Consider the following 26,186-nt stretch of genomic DNA (forward strand, 5'->3'; position numbering starts at 1 on the left):
TCTTCAAGCTTCCCTTGGTTAAACTAGCATATATTGCCAAAACAGTCCAAGCTTGGTGGCAAATTTGGCAAGAGAGAAGAAACATTAGCACTTGGCAAAGTCATGGGGATAGCTCACTTAACGATGTAATGATTGTGTGCTTTTCCACTTTCTAGAGTCAATAGACTTCAACATGTATTTCAACATTAAGCACAAGTTCAATTTGAAAACAACAATAAAAGTAAATTGAGTGACCTTAAAATTTCAATGGTGAGATACAGTACAATGTTAACAATGTGAATATAAGAGATATCACAGGTTGCCTTAAATTACTACTCTTAAGGCAAAAGCAACTTAACAATTCAAAACCTTGATGGATATCGCTCATTTCAACTTGGAATTCGAAAAACAAAAATGTTACCAACTGTTGTATACAAAGACAAGATATTGAATATATTTCCACAACTAACCCTACTAGAGCACTAGAGATGTAACACTCTAGGGAAAATAAAATCCAAAAAAACATTATAAGGCCACAAAACAAATCCTAAACAAGTTTGAAAGAAAATTCTCAATACAAAATATCCTCAAAGGACATGCAAAGTGTTACTACTTTAAGTATTTATCTTAACACCTTGAAGTTTTCAAATAAAGACTAGAGCTCAAAGTTGTAAGCATGTGAAGCATCCAATAATAAGTTGTCAAATATAGAAGCATGATGTTACATAAATTTGGTGAAGTAGAGCCCAAAAGAAACCTAGCAAGGATATGATAACCATGCAAGCTTGAACACAAAACATCATGCAAGAATCATTAAGAAACACAATAAGACAGGTGAAAACAACACTTAAACATTCCAAACATCCTAGGATATAAAATTAGCAATTCCAAAGCAGTGAGTTTATAATATTACCCATAATTTATAAATTGGAAATCTAAATCATTTCATAACTAGAAATGAACTACAAAAACGATTCCTACAATACAACTCCCACAATTAAGGAAAATTGAGTGGTTCAAGAATCATACCAACTATAGTAAGACATATAGATAGTACTACATAAAATTATGCAAGTTTGAGAATGATAACATCAATTCAAACATAATCCTTGGTGCATAGAAGTAGTGCTTCACAACAAGGTGAACTCCTTGGCCTCTTTCTATAAATGGACAATAGGGTCATCACTATTAAAAAATTCATGATGGTAACTACATTGGACACAAACCATCTTATGTTCTTTCTTCTTGTGCTTTGTGGAAGCAATTGCTTGCCCCAACACTTGCAAATTGTTTTCCTCCTAAAGATTTGAAGGCCACTTATAGACTATTAGGACTAACACATAAAACATATATTTGGTGAAGCCTCATTAAAAACTTCTAAAAACAAAACATATTTTCATTAATATTAATCTTATTTTCCTTGTTGCATGATAACAACATAGGTCTTAATTAGCTCCCTAAGACATGCTCTATTAATGAGATGCAAATGAAGGACAAATAATACACTAGAGTAAATTTGGGAGTCTCATGAGCTTCCATATCACCATTAATTCTCAAAGTTGAGACGCAAAACCAATGTCAATGTACATATTCAACACTAGCCATACATGGATTAGAAGATTTGTTGTGATGTACCATTATTACTCCATACATACTTTCATATGACACAAATTCATGCAAAAAAGATAAAGAATCCTCAACATGCAAGATGCTCAAAATTGCAAACTAAAGCAAACTTGATTTAAAATAGACTATTCATATGAAACTAGAAAATTCTCTAGGCAAGTAGGTTCTTCACAAAAATGAATATACATTCATTGTACAATATTAAAGCTCATTCTTTGAGATTGAGATCACGTCCTTGCCAAATACATTTTCCTTTTGTTGCATTTGTGCTAATGCAAGTTGCAGCTCATAAATCTGGCATAAAGATAAATCACATGTTATTCTAATGTTTTATATACAAATGTACAAAAAAGGCTACAACTTTCCACTCTTCCTCTTTGCTTGTGTGTATGCATTGATATGTCAATGACCAACATTTTAAATGTGTGCGCATGCGTCAAGGGGCGGGAGCCCCCCCAGCGGGGGGGGGGGGGGGGGGGCGGGGGGGGGGGGGGGGGGGGGGAGGTGGGGGGCGTTGGTTTTGGGTGGTTTGGTTGGTGTGGGGGTGTGTGTGTTGGGGGTGCGTGCACATGCACTTGTCTAGCCTCATGGACATGATACACATGATAAAAGTGAGTCTGGAATAGAGCCTCCACTAGCATAGGGGGTGTTGCAAGCTCTACCTTGATAATTTCATGTGGCAATAGGGATTAACTATGAATCATCTTGAAGATTGTAAGGATGTGAGGTCTCCTTGTATGGAGGGATGACGACATAGAATGGAGGGAACACAAGCTTAATTCATAGTCAATCCATAGCCCAAGCCAACATTGTATCAAAGGCTTTGTGGAAGTCTATAAAGCAATATTTAAGTCTACAACCTTGTCCCTTGGCATGCTCAATCAAGCTCTTCAATATAAAAATATTATCTACTGTACAATAACTATGTGAAAACCAACTCTAGGGTCTTAGAGAGATTTCCTTTCTACAAAGTTATTGAGCTCGACCTAAGTACTGATCATGATTCCATACATCTTTGCTAGGATATGTCCAACCATGATAGTGATGTAATTTTGTGGATCCATGAGGTCATAGGATTTGTGAATGGTGTATGCTTCATGTGTGCACAAAACCTGCCCTATTGAAGAGATGTGCTAAAAGCAGAGCTATGTAGAGGAAAAAGAGAGATGATCCCCTCTAATTGTTAAAAGGATTTGTAGATTTCCCAATGATGTAGCCTCCTAATAGCTTTTAGTATCGTGTTGGAGGTGAATAATGTTGAGAAGGTAGTTCTAGGGTCAAATTATTAGGTTGGACAACTGTTTTTCAGTAGGATGTGGGACATAAATGAGTGTTGATTTGGGACTTGATAGAGGGACTCCACATAGGTGTGCTAGATGGTGAGATTGGTGATGAGTGTAGGGGATCATGGCTAATGAATGCTCCTCTACGGCTCCTTCAAGTTAATGTTGTTATGATTTTCCATAATTCTCAACCTCATATTATCTTTTACAGGTCAGAGCTAGGTCCAATTGGTGAGCTTCACACACATATCTGCTAATTTCTTATGTTGTTTCGAGTCTCATGACACTCAGTCATACCAACTATTTTGAGATATCATCCCTGCTTTGGCTTGAAGAATTTCGATGAGAGGGGAGATAAGTAACAAACAATTTAGCAGCATTGCAGACCCTGTTACTGCCTGCCCTGCCATTGTACCCACCTCTCCCCATGCTTCAGCCCCTGCACACACCCTTCCCCCCCTAGTTTTTAAAATCAAACACCCCATCACTGCCCTCCTCTTCCCACTTCTTTCTAATCTTCAGGCACACCACCAGCTGCTCCCCCTTCACAGCAGCATATCCTTGGCCAATCATCAGCACACACAAGTGGTAGTCAAACGAACACACACAATGAAAACCTCTGGACTGACAGTGGCGCGCTCTATGGGTGCCCACCAGTCACATGTCTTGCGCATTGCCCTCTTGGAGGAATAGCTTCAGTCATCCCCTTTGATCAACCTTGAGCATTGGCACCTCCATGGATAACAAAGATGGTGTTAATAGTTCAAGGCATATTTATAGTGCGACTCACCTTAGGAATGTGGCACAAGAGCTTTATCAACAGCTCTCCATTCATATCTGCTAAGGGGGTCATTTACATGGTTCCATGGTACAACAGGTTCACACATTTGGACTCCAGGCGACTTCATTGCTTCCCTAGACATCTTGTCACCTTCTTCTTCCCCGGTCTTGTTGTGGAGGATCACTAGTTGGTGGACTTTGGGTGACTCTTTGGAACAGTGCTTCCTGCCTTGTTTGTTGATGCATTGATGGGTGCAAGGGTGCGAAAGATGTGGGTGGCAGTGGAAGACATAAAGGAAATCCCTGAAGTCCTGGAGATCAAGGCAAGAAGGTATCATTTCAGTCAACAGGTCCTAGTCACTGGACAGCTTGGGGAACTGTGCCTTAGATGCCATGCTTTTGACACCAAATCTCCAAGTGCACATGATTTGGGGCCAAGGCCAAACAGCAAACGATTGCCTAGATGGATGATAATGGCTTCATTAGAGTATGACAATGTTGGGGCGGTGTTTCCGTGCGCATGGGGCGGGGGACACCCGCAACCTCAATGGCCCCACTCAAGGGCGGGTGGTCCCGCTGGGACTCCCCACAACAACTGCCTCCCCCATCACATGAGCATTGTCACCCCCACCCCAAGTGCGCCGCCACCCGCCCAACCAACCAACCCAAAAAAAAAAAAAAAACTCCACCCCCATCACCAAAAAATATTGCCTCTCCTCATCCTTGAGCAGCCCCTACCCTGTGATGAGCCCCACATCCCCATATCCTCCCCTGCACCACTGTCGAGTGGCCCCTCCCACTCTATGGCTAGCACTACTGCCCTGGTACCATGACCTATCTTCCTCGACACGCCTAGATCTTTGTACAAGAGGTCTACCAATGCACACTTTGGTCGTCATACATGAGAGTTGTGAGTTACAGGGAGTTCCCACTTCCATTGAAGGTGGGGATCTTTGTGACATGCAAGTCTTGGAGTGGTAGGGCATACCTACTAGGCTCAATTACTCATTTTTCATCCGAACTTCCCACTCTAGTGGATGGTCACAAGCTCCTGTGAATATCATATGAAACTGAGTGTTTGAGTAGGTTCCATACTGGCTAGGAGAGCCAAGGCTGGAGTTATGCTCAGAGCGATGGCCTTGATTCTGAATGGACATTGATTGGCAAACTAGTGCAGTGCAGAGTTTCCACACCGCAAAATCCTCCGCACCATGCCTTTGTCGTGCCTACCCATGAATGTGACTGGCTGGCCATTAGCTGAAGCCGCTCAATATTATTAGACCTCGGAGGTTCGTTTGACAGCATGGCTCTTGAAGGCGCTCTCAATGGCTTAGGGAGCAAATATCACCTCCCTTCTATGTCCACGGATCAACATGGGAAAGTGGAGCTTGTCCTCTAAGCCAACGCTAAGCACCATTGTGCGTCAACTAGTTCTCCATCCTCTTGATCCTCTACTACACCGAGCAATAGCTCGTTTAGCAAACCCTAAAGTATCCTCATGAGCATACACCTCACATCTTGGAATGTAAACCGGTAAGAGTTGCAACTAGCCCTTATAGGATGTATTGACATTCTTCTTCTTCAAGAGTGTAAGCTCTCCCCTTCCCAGACTAGCAGAATTGGGAAGGTGCTTCCACATGTTTCTCACACATATTGGGAGTGTTCTATTGGCGCCCATGGTAGGAGTGGATGCTTGGAGGGGCCTGGCCTTCATTTTCACAATAGGAGCCTTGAGCCCGTGGGAACCCTTTTTTTCACAATAGGAGCCTATGATGCTTGGAGGGACCCTGCCTTCTATAGGTGTGATGGCTTATTGGATTTCTCTTGGGGGTACAGGTGGCTGGGTGGCATCCTCCTAGAGCAGTTGCATAGGTTCTATGTGAGGGAGTGGGGCTACACACAGGTAGGGCAAGTGGGACAGTTGGCAAACCTACCTTATCAGATCATGTTCTAGTTCTCCTCTCCATAGATGCTCCTACTTCAACCCTTGAGCCTTGCTCATGTTGAGTTCTAGGCTCAAACTACAAGCATGAGTAGGTGAATAGATTGATCAAACAGCTCTAGACCAAGGAATGGTCGCAGATGGAGGGACTACAGAGGTGGCAAAGGCCTTGGGAAGTCGAGCAGGATTTGTCAGAAGGCAGCTCTCAGAGTTTGAGAGTATTGTTAGGAAGAGGAGAGAGCCCTGCAACAGGATCTAGCAACCATACAGTGATTCGTACAAGAGTCTCCCAGTGACCATACCCCCCATGCTCCACAGCTGTGGGCACGAAAGCCTCTTGCAAGCTTAAAGGATAAGAGGATAGGGTTGTCTTTCTGCACTTCCACTGCTTTTGGGGCAGAGAAAGGGGACACGATGCATAGAGAGGTCTTCCAAGTACACCAATCTCATGCCTCGGGGGACCAAATCCATAGCTTCCGTGTTCAATACAGGAGGGTTAGATCATGCCTTGAGGAGGTGATGGGAGGAGATGATATCTACTCAGGTGATCTGTTGCAAGCAATAAGTGTGGGATTGCATCCCATCCCTAGTGACAGAGAGGTAGCTGATCACAAAAATGACTGCTGAAAGAGGAGAATCTGATCAAATCCAGCCAGAATCTGAGCAATCATGAAGATTACAGCCTGTAGACATGGGGGAAAGCCTGAAAATACTGTTGTCCAGCTTGCACAAGGTCAGAAACAAGAACATGCTGAGAGCTGTAGTAAAAATGCAAAAGGTGGTCGTATAGGAATGAAATAATGCAAAGAAAACACAGGCTTCTGTTCACAAAATGCAGGGTGTAGATGGCTGGAAACAGGCCAATTTTCTCCAGAACCAGGTTGCCTGGGCAGCAGCAGTTACAGAAGATCAGCAACAGCAGTGGGGCAGACCTGCAACAGCAGAAAAACAGCACTCCTAGACCTAACATGGATGTCTGATACCATGTCAGAAATGGGTGCAGTGATGGAAGCGTGTGAAAATGCTGTAATAGACTGTACAACACAAGCAAGAAGAGGGACTGCAAATATATAGAAGAAAACTGCAAAGAAAAAACTCAGAAGACAGAAATGGAATCCATACACCAAGACATGGGACAGTCGAAAGCAACAGTGAGTCATGGGCTGAGTAGGCACTGGTACCAGCTTCCTCTCTCCCACAAAGGATCCTAACCTATAACTAGGCAATAAACTGGATAACGTCAGCCAGTGTTAGAAGGCCTCAAAATAACAGTCGCCAGCCAAGAAATGCATAACTTAAATCAGTCATCCATAAAACAATTGGCAGCCACCATTGATCCAGACAGAAAAAGAAATGCATAGCCCACTGAAACAACCAGACACTCACACATGATCTGACTAATGTGTTAAAAACCACCTCGAGAGGATTGTATATATGAGTATTTTCTGATTTTCAGACAGCTCCAGCTAGACTGTTCAGCACATGTACTTCTTTGTAAAAGTCTTTTGAGTCATATAATTAGGCACACCTTTTTTTGACCTTCCCCCCCAAAAAAAGAGTAATATTAGCTTATAGGACTAACCTTCAATTGCAGCTGCCGTTTTTCCCACTCGTAATGACTACACCTGACCAAAAAGCACAAAATAAATGGTTTAGATATAATGTGAAGTGCTGTGAAGTACCCTATATGCTTTTCGGAGTTAGAAGTGTCCTAAGAAGACAAAAAGCGATAGGCATACAAGCACCATTAAGATTAATAAAATCATTAAAGGCACACAATAATGAACATGAAAACACAATGTAATGGTTGGTAAGAAGACAACACTGCATAGTCCAGACAGCCTGGATACCTAAGCCTCAGTTGCTTTACTTCTTCCAAAAGCTCTGCTTTGACTGGAGTAATAGAAGAGCCATTCAAAGTAGCAGCATTTTCCTCGGATATGGGCACACTTTCCTGCAATTAAATAAAGGAAGTCAAGCTATAGGCCTTTCTGTTTAGAAGGGACACACACACACACACACACAACTTGCTGAAAGCAACTACGCCCTTGGTTCAAAAAGAAAACATATGAAACCCAATACTTTCCATGAGCACAGAATAAAACACATTTGGTGGAAAGCTGTACAGAAGTTTCAAACCAAACATTGTGTGCTCTGGTGAGATTATCTTGACCTGTGTAGCCAATCTTTTGGAAAAAACCACTTCTTGATCATCCTGGTTCCTTTTGCCTGTTGTAGTACTTTTTTCTGAACTAGTGCTCTGAGCCCACACATGACCGTCAGCACAATCATATGCACTTGCTACCCTGAAACTGTTACTTGTGTCATCAGAAATGGTGTCCACTTGCTTGCATAGTAGACCTATATCTGAACCTGGCTGAGGTGGAGTTGAAGGTGCTGATGCAGGAAAGCTAGCACTTTTAGTAGAGCTGCTGAAGTTACCAAGAGAAGATTTCTGAACTGTGTTTATCAACCCATTTTCCTCACAAACAGTTTGTGTATCAGCATATATATTAATTACTGGATGCAACTGATTCAGTGTAACTGAGTTTAGGACAGAAGGACATGGTTTTACATCAATCACCACATTGGAAGCACCACCAAGATGTACATAAGAACTGGCACCGTGGGCTTCCTTAGACACTGGATGTAAAAAGTTTGATACATGCCCAGAAGCATTGCTTAAAGCTGAATGTGGTGGAAGAAAGGGAGAAACAGTAAAGCTTTGACCTTTATTTGATTGTGAAAATTGAGAACCATTAGGTGCAGCTCCTGCAAACTCAGCTGAAGTTTCTGACGTAATTGGTGCATGTAAGAAAGCCTCAGCATGATTCCTGCCAAGTTGTTGGTCTGTTGAGAACCTAGAGCTTGCAATCGAAGTAGTCGTTGGCTTAACACTCATTTGTTTATTAGGAGGCTGATAGCCAATGAGCTCACAATGAAGATTCCTGAAAAGGACAGTGGAAACACAAGAATATCATCCATCAATGACCAATATATCGTTTAGATAGCTTTCCTGCATGCCATCTATGTTATAACTTAATTTTCTTTATGGCTAAGGTAAGATTTGCAATCTTGCTTCTAGGGAAAGATTAGGACATGCAGTAGGATGATAGTGATAGACAATATGAGGATGATAGTAATAGTGGATTGCATGGTATATTTCTCAAACACATACACTTCTACGGATGCTGTCATAAATTTTAGCTCAGAGTTTTCTGCTTGGATGTTTTAGCTCTGTATATTGTTATATTCATAGTAAATGCAAAATGATTCTGAACATAGGATACCTACAAAAAGTCTGTTTACAGCCCTGTATTTTATGGAGGACAAAGGAAGACAGAAGCAGGAAGAACAAAAAATGTCTACCGAATTATCTCACAAATTTCTTCCCAAATCTTCATCATCAAGATTCAACAACCCAGCATCAGGGCCAGCAATCCATCTGTTTAAGAAAATCAAGGTCGTGGTTTACATCAGTCTCAGTTAACTCATCTCCCCATTTACAACATCATGAACTGGGTATTAACTCATCATTTATGACTTCGTGAACAAAGCATGAACCAAGCTGAGTGATCTGACCGTTGCTATTACTCTATACTTACAGACACCCTGCCCTCCCACAGTCCATCCAGCACTCTCACCTGCCTGCATTCCTCTCTTCTCTCCCCTCGTTGGTGCCTTCCCCCTGATATTTATTAGCTCTCTGCTCCATCACTACCCTCAGCCACTTCCCTATGTCCTCTTCTCAGCCCCAGCATTCCCAGCAATACCTTTCATGTCCTGCTTTTCCTATCCCACTTGCATGAGCAGTAACTACTTCGAACAGTTGGAGACATTTTACCCACCTAAGTAGATGGGCAAGATGGAAGAGGATGCAGGGCAGCTCTGAGAGGATGAGGAGGAGAGAGGCCTTTGTAACTGGCCTGTTCACTGGGAAGGGCGGTAGTGTACAACCAAAATATATAAATGCTTTCACCCAATTAACAGTCGCCCACATTACCTGAACTTAAAGACACAGAATCAAGAAGAAATACAGGAAGCTAGAATGCTCCTGTTGCCACACAGACACCCTATTGGCCCCTAAGTTAGGCGCCCCTTGCGGTATTTCTTTATTTTTTTTAAAAAAAAGAGAAAGTACAAAGGGCTGTCTTTCACCTATTCTAGGTGAAATTTGACAGCATAACATTACAATTACTGACCCAAATCAAGTTGACTAGGAGGGGAAACTCTGCCCAAGTCTAAATCTTCTGGTTGGAGTGCAGAATTGACCATTTCAGCCTGCTATATTTACTGGTTCAGACCTGTTCTGAAACCTGTTTACAACTCTTACTATTCCCTGTACTATTCAGCCCATTGAAATTACTGGTTCAGACCTGTTCTGACACCTGTTTTCAGCTCATATTGTTCCCTGCACTGTCCTGCATCATCTGTGCCAAGTGCCCCTTGATTCTGACATCAATTGGGCTCTGAAATACCCTTTGAACAGTCCAGAATCAGTTCTGGTTTAGTGTTGTTTCAGGCACTTGCTTGGTGAGGTTACCACCCTCACCTGTCCCTGCTGGGAACTACAAACAACTGCTCCTGTTCCTAGAGAAAGGAGGCTCTTGCCTCATGCAAAAACAGCATATTCCACACAACTCTACCTGAATCAGAAGAAAAGCCCTTGATTCTATAGCATAACCGTACTGTCAGGGAGAGAGAGAGAGAGTAGGAAGCAAGCCCAGCCCTCTGTGCACCATAGACAAGGTAGACCGGCTCTCAAGAGCTCTCCATCTGCAGCTGCTTTTTACAAATGAGCCCCTTTCAGCCCAAAAACTACACGCCAACCCTCTTTAAAGAGGTAAGTGCACAAATTTGTGCCAAGTGGCAGCACTAGAAGATATTTCCCGTTTCAGCCTTCCGGTCTAAAATTCTCCATGCTCGGTGCAGAATTTGACCTCGGCACAGACCAGAGGATTGATCCTCGTGCAAAAACGAAGGTAACGACGCGAACAGATTCTAAGGTCCAAAATTAGTAACTCCCTAAATTTTAGGAGTTGCTTCCATTGCATCCCCACTAGTCTTCTAACCATCTTTGCTGACTATGGCTACATCCAAATTTACAATGTAGCTCAACTAAAAGTGAATTTCCACTAATGACCCCACATGGACTAATCTCTTGAAGATTTGTCCATCTTCACTTTGAACTAGTCTCTTTCAGGCTAGTTCTTCAACACACTTGTCCATATACACTTTTACAAGTCTCTTCCAGACTTGTGAATCTACAGTGCCATCAGTCTCTTCCAGACTTGTACTGGACCTTAATTGTCCAGTCTTGACTCACTGAACATTCTTGTCCGTTTCACATACTGGCCATGCAACTCAGGCGTTTAGGTTTCAAGAGGGATCCTTCCAAAAAGAAAAACCAAATAAAATATATAATAAAGAAATCAACAAAAAGGTAATAGCTGTCACAGTCTTGTGACAACCTTCCTGTGGACCTGGGACTCCGACACTTTTTTTCATATGGCCCATCAGATGGTCTGGCACTAAAGCCCACCAAATTGGCTGTTCACACAACCATTGTATTTGTAATGTACATAACAGCTAAGAAACATGTTTCTTTGAGTTTTAAACTTACGAAACGTTTCTTAAAGTACAAAGAGAGTAAAAAACGAGGGTGTTTTTATTTTTATTTTTTATTTTTTTTGTGAGTTGGAACTCAAAACATGGTTTTTTTGACAAAAACTTTTGGGCAATGTTAAACATGATAATGATGATGTGTAATGACTCGTGAGGGCTCAAGATGTTTAGTTATTGGACTTTGTCAATCTAGTATTTGTTCTTGTCTTGAGATTTGAATATTATACAACTTTAGTCTGATTTATGAGTTATTTATGATATATTACGATTCATTCTCGATTTTGACATTTTGTCAGTTTGTTTTGAAATGAGAATCATGATGTTGCAACTTGACTCAGTCCATATTATAGATAGGCTATTTACACGTTAATTACAATTTTCTTTGTATGATATGTATGAATCGTAATGTTTGAGTTCTAAACCATAGTATGGCTTGTCCAAAGACTAACTTTGACTTAAGTGACATCATGGATATGTAACGTATAATGTATTATTTTCAATTGACTCTATTATCACTCAAGCTCAACAAGCCATTCTTTGTTTTAGAGAGAGTTCCATAGAGGTTTAGAAATCTCTTTCCCCAGTCAAAAAATAGATAAATTTGGGGTTCAAGGAACTATCACGTGTCCCAAGTAGAATAAAGACACCATAATCCGAAAACATCTAGCTAGGAAACAACAAATAACTAATACAATGTGGAACTGATATGGGGATCGCTATCATCTCAAGATACCAGTCATGGGTATATCCAACATGGATAGGCTGAACCGTCCAGATAGAACTGCTCAATGGCGTGCCAATATCGTCTGTATCCTATAGTGATGCCTCACGCAAGAACGTGGACCAATGGGTCATGGGTCATGGGCAGCATGCTCTAATCTCTTGATGGCTCTATGATCTATCTAAGGTGATTCCCTGTTGTGGAACCACCACTTGGTCTAGGAGATGCTCTAAGATATCAAGTGTAGATGTAGCTCTAAAAAATTTAGTAAGGACACACAACCATGAATCCCCACGATACCTCCCTTTGGATTGTAAGAGGTGATCTCTATGTTAGCACAGCTCCAAAAGGAAGAGTCCAAGGCAATGATGATCTGGGGAGTCCACCCTAGATAGTGGTCCAACCCTGCCTTGGAATAGATAGTGGAAGCCCCTTTGATCTCATGGTACGCTAGATAGTTGCATATGTAGTGCTTCTCAATCTCCGGCTCAAGCTGGCAAAGTTGGTAGATCTGGCCTTGTGGGGAAAAAGAATTTGCTTTATAGCGACTAGTCTCAATCCATAACTCATGCGAGGATGTGCAAAGCTGACCAATGGCACATTGTATTCCATGGGGCAAGTGTGTGTCCATGAAGATGCTTTTGTAGAAAGCCATCTTCATGCCCAAATCTTGGGTAGGTACTAACCAAGTTCTAGCTGTATGTAGCTGAATAATGTCCATCTTAATGATCCTATTGAGCTCTTCTCAGCTGAGCTCTAAGAAAGCAGAATCTAGGCTATACTATATAGGTGGAAGATGATCCATATGTCACCCATGTAGCTACAACCATGTGCCTGTTTGAGCATACTAGCACTCAGTGTCACCCTCTTGTGCTTGTTGTCTAGATGACTCAAGAGCAAGTCTAGAGTATCTCTCTCGGAAGGCTCCAAAGCCTATGCATGATAGATAAGGATTGAATGATTGAATGATTGATTGATGGTACTAGAAGCAAGTACAATGGACCATTTTACAAGCTCATTGGTCTCATACTCACACATATCACATGTGATGTCACTAAAGGTGTAGGCCATCTCGTGGGCTTCGTACTAATGCCCTTTGATCCATGATCCGGGTTACCTAGGCAAACTGTCATTAAATGCGATTCTTGCCCCTTGTGTCCTAGCACTAAGTGACACTAGGGTAGGGTTTATTTTAGGTTTCCTATGATGGTTAAGCAACTAGGGTTTCATATTTTATTATTTAAAGACACTTCGTGCCTCATTTTGCACAAGTGTGGCATTATTCAGCGTGATCGCCTAGAGCATTGTACTCTCTCTCACTCATTAATTCATTACTTCTCATTTGTGATTGAGTATTGCTGTGCATCGATTAATTATTTCATTCTCATTCATTTTCCATTAAATTAATCGCACAATCACTCCACACTTGGGCCAATAATGGTATCGAAGCAGCTTTATTTCATCACCCTTGCTATTTCTCGCAATCATTTTCTCATACCCATTGCCATTGGGCACACACCTCGGTCAGCTGCTTCCTCAAGCCATTGCCATCATGCAACCTTTTGTCGTGTTGGTTTTCATCACCCCAACTAGTTGCATGTCACTGTGTTGCCATTGTCGCTGCCAATTGGTCTTGTCTTCAATGATATGTTGACATGAGCTTACGACTTGCCTTGTCATCACCCTGTCTGCCAGTTGCCAGGCCCTTTTGCACCACGCCAAACTGCTGAGGTGTATCAACTATCACATCTTGTTCCTGAACCACCATGCTGGTTGCTTGCCCACCTTGCTGCCAGTCGCCGCCTTGTTACTCGACATATCTCAGCTGACAGTCCCGCCCCTCAACCCCGCCAACTTGCCGCCACAAACCTGAAGTGCCACCTATCGCCTTCTCGCCAGTGGACACGCCTGCAACAGGAATGCAGCGTCACCGTTCCCCATGCTGAGATTGCCTTTCCGACGACCTACCAACGACATAGATGCCACTTGTCACGCTGCCACGTCACTACGCATGTCTTCCTTCAACCCGATAGTTTTTCTTTTCTTTTCTTTACTCATTAATTAGTTCGTCAATTCTTTTCAAAATATTAGCAAGCCCTTGTTTCTGCATAAGCTCCCTTCCAAGCACAAATAGAGTCAAATGTGGGGATTCTCACAACACACACCCAATTTGGTCCAATTTTCAACTAACTTTCGCAATTCTCCATCAATTTCATCAAATTATTCATCAAATTGAAGAAATTCAGCAATTTCGTGGACAAAATTTGGGACTTTTCAACAAATTGATCAAATTTCACTCCAAATTTGCTGGTAAATTTGGGGCTTTCCGAGAATTCTGCATTCTTCATTGACATTGAGGCAGAATTCATCATTAGGCACGACATTTGACAACTTTTGGGTAAAAAGCCTACAAAAATGATCAAATTTCTCTTCAATTTCCCGATCAAATTGGGGGCTTTTCGTCATTCGAGCCCAATTTCACCCCAATTTATCCAAAAATTTTGAGGCTTCTTAAAAAATCATTAAATTTCAGCGATATTGAGGCTCAATTAAGCTTAAGGTGTGGCATTCAGTATTAATTGGGTAAAATTTTACCCAATTTCTTCCATTTATCTTCATTTTTCGGCAAAATTTTGGGGCTTTTGCCTCAATTCATTTTCTTGGCCCTTGCGTGCTCCAAAATCATATTATTCAGCTGTTGGCCCTGTTCTTTCCTGACATTGAAAACAAATTTGATCATTTTGGTGTATTATTGAGAGAATTTTCAGTACAGCTACCCGCATTATTCGAGCATCTCCAGCCATTATTCTCTGATTTAAGCGTATTGCTATTCACTGCCTTAATCCAGTAATATTTATTTCTGAATATTATTTTCAGCATATTTTTCTCTCCTCAGCAAAAAAAACAAGAAGAGAGATTATTATTCTTTATATTATTCGACTTCATTGAGGCAGGCAGCATATCTTCTAACAATAATTTATTTTTGTTAGGGCATCTATTTTCGCCCTCTTCATTGGAAAATATTATTTTATTGCTGATCACTCATGGCCAACAATAATAATGATTTGTTGGGCATGCTTGGCGCCGACGACAAGCTCAATGGCATTACCCAATGTGGGCTTACATGATGCAACATGTTCTTGTCACGAGAATCTATGACATATTGCCAACAGCACCGAGTAAAGGCCGGTCTCTCCAACACCGGCACCACCTCCCGCTTCCACAACGTGAGGTGGCTCTCATGATGCTAGATCATCTTCCTCTTCGACAACGCCTCCCACTTAAGATCCGATTCAATGGGATGGCTGTGACGCCCAAGCGCATGCCCTAATTGCTTTATCCTCATGAAGAGAGCATTATTCCACACATCAGATCATGCAAGGCATCCAAGGAAGCATGAGATATGCTTGCATCATTATATCAAGTGTGCAATGAAGTGTGTGTTGTTTACCTATGTAAGCAAGTGGAAGACATTTGCATGGAAGGAGGTAATATGGATGCCTATCTCACTAGCATAAAAGATCTTATTGAGCAATTATTAAATATTGATGAAGAAGTTTTTGATAACTAGCTTATTTCCATCACTCTTAATGGTCTACCGGAGTCAAATCAAGAGGAACAAAGCTGCCTCAATCATAATGCTACCATGGCAACCAAACAGGCCTTTTCCACCCATCATCATGGAAAAACCAAACCCAAGCTAAAAAACAAGGTTGCTGGTAAACAAACAGCAAACTTTCATGCTAGTCATCCTTCTTCCTCCACACCTACATCCAAGACACCCTTCCATGTTGGTCCATCCTCTTCCAATCCCTCCAAGGGTCCAGTCAACAAAGCTAAGAGGACATGAGACCGCAAACTATTCTCAATTTGAGGATTATATCTTTTTCATTCAGTGTCACTATAATCCTTCTATTCATGATGCTTGTTTTCCTATTACTAATGCGGCTTCTACTTGGTATTTCGACAGTGATGTATCTAAGCACATCAAGTTAGCATCATTATGACACAATCCAAGTATATTGGACAGCTTCTTCAGTGTTTTCAGTTTGAGAATTGTAAGCCCATGTCGACTCCCTTAGAGCCTGGTTTTAGATTCACTTTTGATGATGGTAGTGGATCCTTTAATACTACTTTATATCAGCACACTGTTGGATGCTTGATTTATCTATGTCACACAAGACCCGATCTCCAATTTGGAGTGTCCCAGTTGAGTAGATATAAGCACAGCCCTTCAATACTTCATTGGCAAGTAGTGAAGTGTGTCTTTCTATATCTTAAAGACACTCAAGATCTTGGCCTTTTCTACAAGGCTGATTCTTCACTCTCTTTGCATGGATATTTTGACAGTGATTGGGTTGGATGTTCAAATTCGCGTCTCTCATAGTGGCAATTGCTGCTTCTTGGGTACATCTCTTGTTTTTCTTCCTTTCATCCTTTTCCTTCTTCCTAAGTTCTCACGCCTCCTAAGTCACATAGCTTTAAGTCAATTATAGGCATTTTATGTCCTTCAACCATGTAATACTCATGTTTGATATACGTTGTAACATGTTCAAAGTTCATGAATTCAATCATGTGACATAAAGGCTTGAAGTTTTGTGTGAAAATGATATTGTAGGCATTGGCATAATTAGATACTCACATATTTATCATAGGCTGAAATCTAAAACAGAGAAAAGCTGACTGAAACTATGAAACTATGGCTTTTGCCATTTCTGTTCCCCCCGTTTTCGAAACTCCGTGGCACTATTAAGTACTAGACTCCATCAAGTGGAAGATGACCTGCTGGAGCATGGCCCACCTTTCTCTTGCTAGAAGAGATCTAGTGTCCCTTTGATAGATCTGATGGCTACTTGTCACAACAGGGGAGTTAAAAACTCCAGCACCTCATATACTGGCTCTATTGCATAACACGACAAGAAAGTAAAATTGGAAAAGGAAGGATTGTCAAAATGGGTTTCCGAAACTAAGTCATGTGTATTGGAGTGCATCATCAGGTCGAAGTATAAGAAAATTATTGGCATCCTCTTGCATGTTTCTAATGGAAGAGGTCAATTTAGAAAATGAAACCAAAGGATCAGCTAGAGAGTTAAGAAGGAGAAAATATTTAATGAATTAAATTGTTGTTCAAATCTTTATCTAGTTGCGAATCAAATCATGTACTTATAAAACTCCATCCAATTGCCAGTCAAAATCATGTACTTATAAAATTCCATCCAGTTGCCAATCAAAATCATGTACTTAGAAAACTAGTTGCTACTTGAATCTTTATCTAGTTGCCAATCAAAATCATGTATTTATAAAACTCCATCCAGTTGCCAATCAAAATCATGTACTTATAAAACTCCATCTAGTTGCCCATCAAAATCATATGCTTATAAAAGTTGCCCATCAAAATCGTGTGGTCACTTTGTAAATTAAACTGATGTTTTTGGTTTGGATGTGGGTTAAGTATTTGCTTTGATGTCATTACAATCAAATTGTATGGAGCTGAAAGTGGTTCTAGCACTATCCCCACCTATTCAAAGGTAACAATTGAAATGCTGATAGAAATTAACATAACTTTGAAGACCTGGAGCAATACCCAAATTCTGAATTGAAGGGGATGATTGAGAAGGACACATGTTAACAGTTGTGTCTGCCAAGATGTGCGAGCAACCCTCAAATTGTTGTTGGCTACTAGCTCTTATCTAATGATTTTTGGTGTTTGATTATAACCACTCAAACATTCAGACTTACCAATACTCTATTGTCATCTGTTTAAGACGTGCCTCTAGACGTTGCAGGATGGGTGTCCTTTCAAAGTCTTGCTTATCGTGTGCAGGTTCCATAAAGTTTGCTTCAAGTACACCTGTGTGATTTTGGAACGAACCAAGAAAAATAACATCATCAGTTTAATAACAGTTTCTAAAGCACTTCACTGCAAAAATAGCAAGAAAAAGAAAGGCCCTCTTACCAACAACTCCTTTCCCACGGCTACTATTCTCATGGAAGACCTTCCAAAATGGCTGTGAAACATAGAATGTAAATAGCCTATTACAAACCACACATTGAGATCATTTTTCAGATAAAACAAAAGGAAATGAGTGACTAACCATGATCAATCGATTTTTATGGTACACATTGAATCCATGAACATTAACCATTGGGGCTTCCTTTGCAAACCCAATAGTTGTAATCACAGAAACCTGGCCAACATGTTACGCAGTTCAGTAAGCTAAGTGTGACACCATCTCACATGTTTTGAATAACCAAAGTGAGAAAGCTGATCTAAACAAGGAAAAACAAGTCCATTGCCATTACAATATACTACATGCACTATTATTTCAAACATGCTTGCTTTGAATCATCCACAATGATTTAAAACCACTTTCCCAAAAAATCCTAAACTCCAAATTTTTTATTTGCTGGATAGCTTTACAGAGAATACTTCAAAAACCCAACGATTTTGTAAGAATACACTGCCTTTTCTCACTAGCAATAAATTCCAACCCAGCAATAAAATTAGATACCCCCACGTCTTCTGATTCTAGAGTTTGGCTTTGTCAAAAACAAGAGATTATTCTAGGGATATCTCCTCATATCTTCCCTTCTCAATCCTCAACTAGTGTTAGGAAGTTGCGCATCCATCAAATGGTACCTAGGAAAATGTCCTGAAACTGGATCCGATAATGAGTTAACCTTCCCTATCTTCAACTAGTGCAAGAAAGTGTACATTTGTTAAATGGCACTGCTGATGCCAGTTAGAGGTGTGTGTCCATGCAAATTGAAGCCATGTAGGGGAAATGTGTAGAAAAACGGCTCTGATAGTGAGCCACCTTCATGCCTGGAGTGTGAAGGTCCAGTCCATGTCCTTTCTGCATCCAGCTTTGTGATGTACATCTGATCACTCAGTTCAGTTCAAACAATTTGATTACAAAATGCGTGAATCAAGGGCCTTTAAAAAGGCCTAGTATTCTAAAAGTTGCATCAAATATGTTGCTACTAGATTCTAGATGGTAAACCAAGGATATCTTGTTTCATTTCATAGAAAAACTGTACACATTTTTACTCTGATTTACAAGAGCTTTGCATTGATGTGCCACAAGCGCAATACAGAAGTAGTGGGTTTGAAAACTCTAGCTTAAAATTGATTGACAACCCTACTGTTGGCAACCACCTTAAGGTGAATCAACTGCACTTGGCTACTATCACCAACTTCTCCAGTAACCACCTTCAGGCCACCTTCTGCCCCCTGGCTGCCCCTGTTCTCCCCGCCTGCACATGTGCACATGTGCCTTTCTTCTAGCTACCATCCGCACCTATGCCTCCTCCAGTTGCTCCGCCTTTTCCCCTGCCCTGCGCCTGCTGCTCCCACATCATCTACCTCTCCCGCCTCCCTGCCCAGCCATCCCCATCTCTCCCTGCTCCTCTTCCCTGCCAACCTTTCCATGACTAATGCTGCCTCCTCCAGATTGCCTACCCTGCTCCTCCTACGAGCCTGCACACTCTACCTCCTCCTCCCCTTCTACTCCCGCTTACTTGTCCTCACACCCTACTTGTCCCACCTATTGAGAAACCCTTCACCCCTACTTTGCGTTTTTTGTGTTTCTACATTTTGCATTTAGGGTTTGCAGTCACAAAAAGGGGCGCTATCCTAGACTGACTCTGCCTATTTATAGGCCACTCTCTCACTCATTCTTCACGGCTGATTCATTCAGTCCATCACCTCTTCTCTCCAACCTCTCCACTACCCTCACACCCCTTCAGGAGGACATTGCAGTTCGTGGTTCGTGGCTGTCTTCATCATCTTCCTTGTGCTACGACACCCTTGTTCCCTTGTATCACATTCACTCCATGATTTAGAAGAACATCATTCCATTAATCAGAGTTTCTTCTCTCTTCTCTTCTCTTCTCCATGTTTGTCGAGTTCACTCCGTGTTCCTCCCCGCAAACCCTACTGTCTCTCGCTGGTACGTCATCTTTTAACATAGTATCAAAGCTCGATCCACTCAAACAATGACAAAGATCCTCCACTCCAGTGACGGCAAAGACCGGTGGCGGGTTCCGAATCCACATCTCTTCTTCGTCCGCTACATCAAAATCTCGTTTTTGCAGGTTTCAAGTGTTTTCAACTTGCTACCCACACCCCTTTCGTGGAGGACATTGCAGCCTCAGTTGTCGCTTGGTGTCATCTACAGTCTGGCATCTGTTTCCAACCTTCCACCCATAGTTTGCAATTGTTTATAGCAGAGTGACTCTTGTTGATCACTCTTCATTCAAAGCGACTATCACTCTCCATTTAGAAAACAATCTCGTTTTTACAGATTTCAGGTATTTCTGCTTCCTACCCACACTCTGGACGTGGAGGACATCGCGGTCCAAGCTGGCTATTTCTATCTACAATAGTTTGGCACCTGTTTCAAGCCTATCACACACTATTCGGAGCTGATTTTAGCATGCTGACTACTACCACTGTTTTTTCCTGCGTTTTTAGTCTTTCTCTCTTCTCACCTACGTTTTTCTACTAGTTGCAACCTCTTATTGTTGCTAGCATCCTCCTCCCACAGGCAGCTCACTTCTAGCCCTTCCACTGCCCTCCCACCCCTTGCGATGGACATTGCAGTTCGTGCTTCACACTAGCCTCACACACCTTGAGGTGACCATTATGGTTCGTGGTTCGTGGCTGACCTCTTCCACCTCTTCTCTCTTCAGCAAGGCACACTAGTGCCCATGGCTTCTTTACCATCCTACTATGGCATCATCGAACACACTACTGATGCTTGCCGACTTTGACCTTTGCTCCCCACCCCATCGAAGTGTATGTTTCTTCCACTAGGCACTCCTTGTGCTACCTCTTCTTTCTGGGCCACAAAGATCGTTATGCATTGGCTATCACAGTACTATGCTCAAGGCAATAAGTGTTAGCAGAGTATTTGTCAGCTCATGTGTGAGTCTGAGCTTGATCTTGGCTGGGCATTTTTATTAGGTATTTTAGGTATTTTTCTGGTGTGGCATTTTATGCCAGTGGAGCATTTTATGCACCAGTCGGCCAGCTTTTAATGCTGTCCGACCAGCATTATTGCTCCCCACTTTTTCAGCCTATTTATACTCAGTGGCTCCTCCTCAATCAGTCACTTCATCTTCACCATCTGCAGACTCTGTGGAGAGAGGAGCCAGTGCCAGTGCCCATGCAGCCAGTGACTCACTGTTGTATGCGACTGTCTCGTGTTCAGATATATGGATTCCATTTCCCATGCATACATCTGAGTTCTCATCTGTATCGTGTTCTTTCTTTTCTCTTTTTGTCTTGTGTTTCAGCAGTTTATTTCAGCACATGTTTATGCTTTCACCGCTGCTCCACTTCTGACATGGTATCAGTTTTCAGGATTTGTGTTTCTGCTGTGTTTTCTTGCTGATTTCAGGACTGTTTTGTACCCCTGCTGATCAGACGACTACTGTCGCAGCCAGGTGACCTGTTTTGGGGCTGTTTTCAGCCTGCATTTTTTGCAGTTTTGCCATCGCCTGCTGCCTCCGCACCCTCTGCTGCCTGCGTTTTTCATCTGCAGCTGCTGGCGACAGTTTTCTACCTGTTTTTCTCCAGTTTACAGCCTGCGTTTTGCTGATTCAGCATCTCTCGTGGCTGGGTGACTGTTACTTCAGGCCGTTTTCTCTGTTTTTGGCAGTTTTTGACTGATTTTTTGACTTTCTGCAGCAGATTTTGTCTTCTATTGATCAGATTTTGGGTTCTATTGCATGTGAACTCTCATTTTCTGTAGTCTGTGCTTGTGTTTTGGCTGTGTTTCCTCTCTACATTCCATCTCTTCTCTACTTCTCTTCTTATCCTCTCCATACGGCTCCTCCGTGCACTTCCATTGATGATAAGTTACATGGACCTGATTATCTCACATGGAGTGCTGTCATGAAAGCTTGGTTTGTGCAGAAGCGGCTATGGTACATCGTCTGTGGAGCTCTTGCTCGACCTCTCCGTCCTTTTTCTCTTCCTGAAGACTTTGATGAGGACAATCATGAGGAAGCGGTGCTCACATGGGACTCGGACGATGCCCGTGCTTACTCGGCGTTGCTTCGGTGTATTTCTAAAGCGGTCTTACCGGCGGTTACCTCCTGTAGGACATCTCCTGAAGTATGACAGAAGTTGCAGCAGATGTACAGGACCAGCTTCGGCACATGCAATCTGCTCTTCCCGAGGTGCATCTCGTCGGAACGGTCCTCTACAAGCTCCCCCCGGAGTTTGATGGAGTGGCCAATGCTTTGCGGGCATCGACTCCTGTCAATTTTACACATATGACCTCGATGCTTCTTGAGCATGAGGCATCCTTGAGATTACAGGGGCGGCTTCCGGCACATTATGGAGGTGAGGCTTATGTAGCTTCAGAGAGGGGTGACGGGAAGAAGAAGTCGAAGGCCCAGTGTTACCACTGTGGCAAGAAGGGACATTTGCGGAAGGACTGCAAGAAGTTCGCGGCTTCCAGGAAGAAGGAGCAGAAGACGAAGCGGGATGTTGACTCTACCGATGAGTCCTCTCCTTCATCAGACTCCGACTCCGATCCTCCGATCAAGGTGAAGTCCAAGGCGCGGAAGGGATCCTCTTCTTCGGATCGCGGGAAGGGCTTGGTGGCCCCTTCCTCGGCTGCTTTCTAGTGGTGGTGATGAGGTCATCTCTCACGACTCTCTTGTGCCAGAGAGGGAGTGTGAGCAGGTGTTCAGATGGAGCAGCCGCGCCTCATCTATATTTTTATACAGGTGCACAGGTTCCAGAGAGGGACGTCCCTGACGCATCGACTTCAGTCTGGCGGAATCAAATCCTGGAGCTGGGATTGACATCCAGGTTCATGATGAGCTGGTTATCTGACAGAGAGCGGGAGGCTTTCGTCTGGAGCTCACATGAGGGGACACTTTGGTGGTCTGGCCAAAGGCGGGAATTCATGGTCACCTATGTTCAGGGGCATTTTTGACAGGATGGTCTTGTATGCTACTGCAAGATATTGGTGATGGACACAGAGACATGCTATGATCTTCTCTATTTTCAGGTGTTTGGTACGATCGACATCGACATTAGATTCTCTTCGAGGCACCTTGGTGGTGGCTTGATCACCCACTGCTTGGGTATCCATGGTTCTACTTGGTGGTTCTATGTTGTATAGTTTCTGATCCCTATTCATTGTACTATTGTATTGTATCAGATCACTCATGATCTGAGAGAGGGTGTTAGCAGAGTATTTGTCAGCTCATGTGTGAGTCTGAGCTTAATCTTGGCTGGGCATTTTTATTAGGTATTTTAGGTGTTTTTCTGGTGTGGCATTTTATGCCAGTGGAGCATTTTATGCACCAGTCGGCCAGCTTTTAATGCTGTCCGACCAGCATTATTGCTCCCCACTTTTTCAGCCTATTTATACTCAGTGGCTCCTCCTCAGTCAGTCACTTCATCTTCACCATCTGCAGACTCTGTGGAGAGAGGAGCCAGTGCCAGTGCCCACGCAGCCAGTGACTCACTGTTGTATGCGACTGTCTCGTATTCAGATATATGGATTCCATTTCCCGTGCATACATCTGAGTTCTCATCTGTATCGTGTTCTTTCTTTTCTCTTTTTGTCTTGTGTTTCAGCAGTTTATTTCAGCACATGTTTATGCTTTCACCGCTGCTCCACTTCTGACAATAAGACACATCCAATATACACTAAGCCATTTCGAGCACATGGAGGATCGATAGGCGCTACAACCTCCTGGAGATCATCGCAATAACAACGACATTCTTCTCCCATCTATTTTCGGGTACAATGGCTACCATGGCCCGCAGTTCTACAGTCTGCTCCATCGAGAGACAGTGATTGTTTGATACCATCTCCTCGTTAGTCCGCTCCTTCAAGAGATAGTGGTTGCTCGACTCCTTTCTCTTCTTCGGCTTCCTGGTCCGCTCCATTGAGCAGCAATGACTATTGTCCACTCATTGCTCAGTTTGAGCCCCACCCTTCACCCTCGCCTACTCAGGTTCGAGAGGCTACCTCTGGGAATTCTTCACTACCCTAGATACCTTCTTCGGTACGATCGGCTACACTTTCTTCATCCTCAGACATTTTGGAGTCCGTGATGCATGAGCTTTTGGATTCCCTATCTACCTCAGAGGGGGATTCAAGGGGGGGGCTGATCTTTCTTTGCCCTCCGAGGGGACATCTACATCTATTGCGACGTCAAAGGGGGTTCCTATTTCTCTAGTTTCAAAGGGGATCCCCACCAACCGCTCAATCTTTCGTACACCCTTGTGGAGGCCTTTTACCTTCTTCTTCTACCCTTGGATGGGGTGGCTTCCTTCCAGCGGTCATCTCACCTATTGATACCTAGGATCTCGAGGATCTACCTAGATCGGGGCCTTGGAGGTTCAGCCGCAACTTGGTGACAAGGCCTTTGTATTCCTTCTTACATGGATGCGCGGAGCTAGTGGCTTCTCTCCCGAGGTTAAGTTTCCGATTCTCGAGTTCACTCTATCTACTGTTCTTTACTGTAGGTTACCTTTCAGGTAAAAATCTTGGATCTTAGGGATCCTCTACATCTTCTTCCTCATCTTCTTGCCTTGGTCACTTGGTCAGCATGGAGCCAACTCCCGAGATCAAGTATGGGCATATCCTTATGGTTCTCGGCACCACACAAAGTTGGACATTCCTCCTATGTATTGCATGATTTAATCATCTTTATACTAGGGCGCTTCGGCAACTGAATAATTTTCCCACAAGGGACACTGTCCAAGTGGCATCTACTACATGAGCATTCTTCAGCATGTAGCATTCCATCTCCACCTCACTCTTCTCTTTTTTCCCTTTTTGGGTCTGAGAGGGGGTGTTGAGAAACCCTTCACCCGCAGTTTGCATTTTTGCATTTTGAATTTAGGGTTTGCAGCCCCAAAAAGGGGACGCCATCCTTTTTTTTTGCAAGTAAAATGTGGCTGATTATATTACTAAAAAAAAAAGAGATTACAACACAGTGCTCATACTCAGCAGACTAGTTGTAGCTTATGAAAGTCACAAATACATCATGTATACAAGCCTCTTAAGGTGGTCTGGGAGGGATGAGGACAAGAAGCCGAGGAGGGGGGGGGGGGGGGGGGTGGGGGGTGGTGGGGGGGTGGGGGGTGGTGGGGGGGAGGGGGAGTGTGTATCACCATCTGGGGCTGCTTGCCTGCATCACGAAAAACAGGTCCTGGCCGCCCCAAGTGCACATGAAGTGACATTGGAGCTCCTGACGAGCCCTGGACTCGCCTGCACCTGATCCCATCGGCCACAGAGGGAGTGGATGATGGAGGTCCAAAGCTCTGCTAAGGTTACCTGTACTAAAAGTCTCTCTCTACCGAAAGCCTCTTGACACCGCGCCTTCAAGATATGCCAACTAATAAGAATCCATACGATCTCCCATACCTCAAAGCGTCTGCCGTGGGCTGCAGTACTTGGTGGATGGGTACAGCCTCCAAACCGACCACTGTGCATGACCCTGCCTCGATAATGAATACCGTGTCTTGCATCTTGGCCTCATACAGAAGGTGACGGCCCTGGCTGACTACTTGTCAGCAGAAAGCTCCCCATGAGATACATCTAGGGCTGAGTGCTATACGGTGAAGGATGCGGCATGCTCCTCTCCACACAAGTTATGCCACCTCACACAACCAAAGGCAGTGCTTTGGGGTTTCCAGAGGCTATTATGTGCAGCGCTTACAACCTCCCTCCTCCTGCATCTAGGCAAGCCAACTTCCTACCGTTAAGCCTTCATGTGTTACCAGCCATAAGAAATATGATATCCTCCTTGGCCTCCAACTATCCCATAGGCGGCGCCAGAAGGTTCGTCGGAAAGGCTTTGTGATGCTATGCTGCACCTAGTGCCTACTACGTGACAGCGCCCAATCCATATCCTCCTGCATCAGTACGTGTCTGCCAATCCTGGCAGTGTACTCCAAGAATCTCGATGGCTTCTTGGCGACCGTAGTGGCCGGCCATAACCACTCTCCCGGATCTCACTCCAGCTCATCAAGTGGCCTGCCCTCCCAGATCCAAAGGAGCCACTCCCTGAGCTCCTGCTAGAAGACAAAAGGGTCCAACCGCCATGTCTTTCCCTGATGGCCAATCACCCGGATCCTCCTCCATGAAAGAATAACTATCCCCTCATCATGCTGCCCTTTGTCAAGAGCTAGATGCCCCCCCCCCTGTACGGTAAAGAGGGTCCCAGGCGGAGCGCCACCTACTCTACT

The 26,186-nt window shown here is 43.3% G+C and overlaps 1 protein-coding gene across 4 annotated transcripts in view; it reads right to left on the reverse strand.

Annotated features, from left to right (window-relative positions):
* Positions 1-988: 988 nt before the first annotated feature.
* LOC148014816 (protein MICRORCHIDIA 2-like) overlaps positions 989-26,186 on the reverse strand; it is a 139,089-nt gene continuing 113,891 nt past the window's right edge. Inside the window, exons 13-20 of one of the 4 annotated variants that reach the window (XM_087665005.1) lie at positions 18,052-18,144; positions 17,913-17,964; positions 17,696-17,807; positions 8,341-8,558; positions 7,778-8,007; positions 7,461-7,564; positions 7,193-7,235; positions 989-1,899 (exon numbers count right to left, since the gene is read on the reverse strand). In XM_087665005.1, the coding sequence (XP_087521131.1) occupies positions 1,807-1,899; positions 7,193-7,235; positions 7,461-7,564; positions 7,778-8,007; positions 8,341-8,558; positions 17,696-17,807; positions 17,913-17,964; positions 18,052-18,144 (945 nt within the window). In that variant the 3' untranslated portion in view covers positions 989-1,806. Of the gene's footprint in view, positions 1,900-7,192; positions 7,236-7,460; positions 7,565-7,777; positions 8,559-17,695; positions 17,808-17,912; positions 17,965-18,051; positions 18,145-26,186 lie in introns of all 4 variants that reach the window. The other 3 variants (XM_087665004.1, XM_087665003.1, XM_087665002.1) reach the window with 3 other exon arrangements.

Source organism: Lygodium microphyllum, chromosome 24, assembly GCF_053477565.2.
Source record: "Lygodium microphyllum isolate KBCC chromosome 24, Lygodium_microphyllum_v1.1.10, whole genome shotgun sequence".
Taxonomy (NCBI): Eukaryota; Viridiplantae; Streptophyta; class Polypodiopsida; order Schizaeales; family Lygodiaceae; genus Lygodium; species Lygodium microphyllum.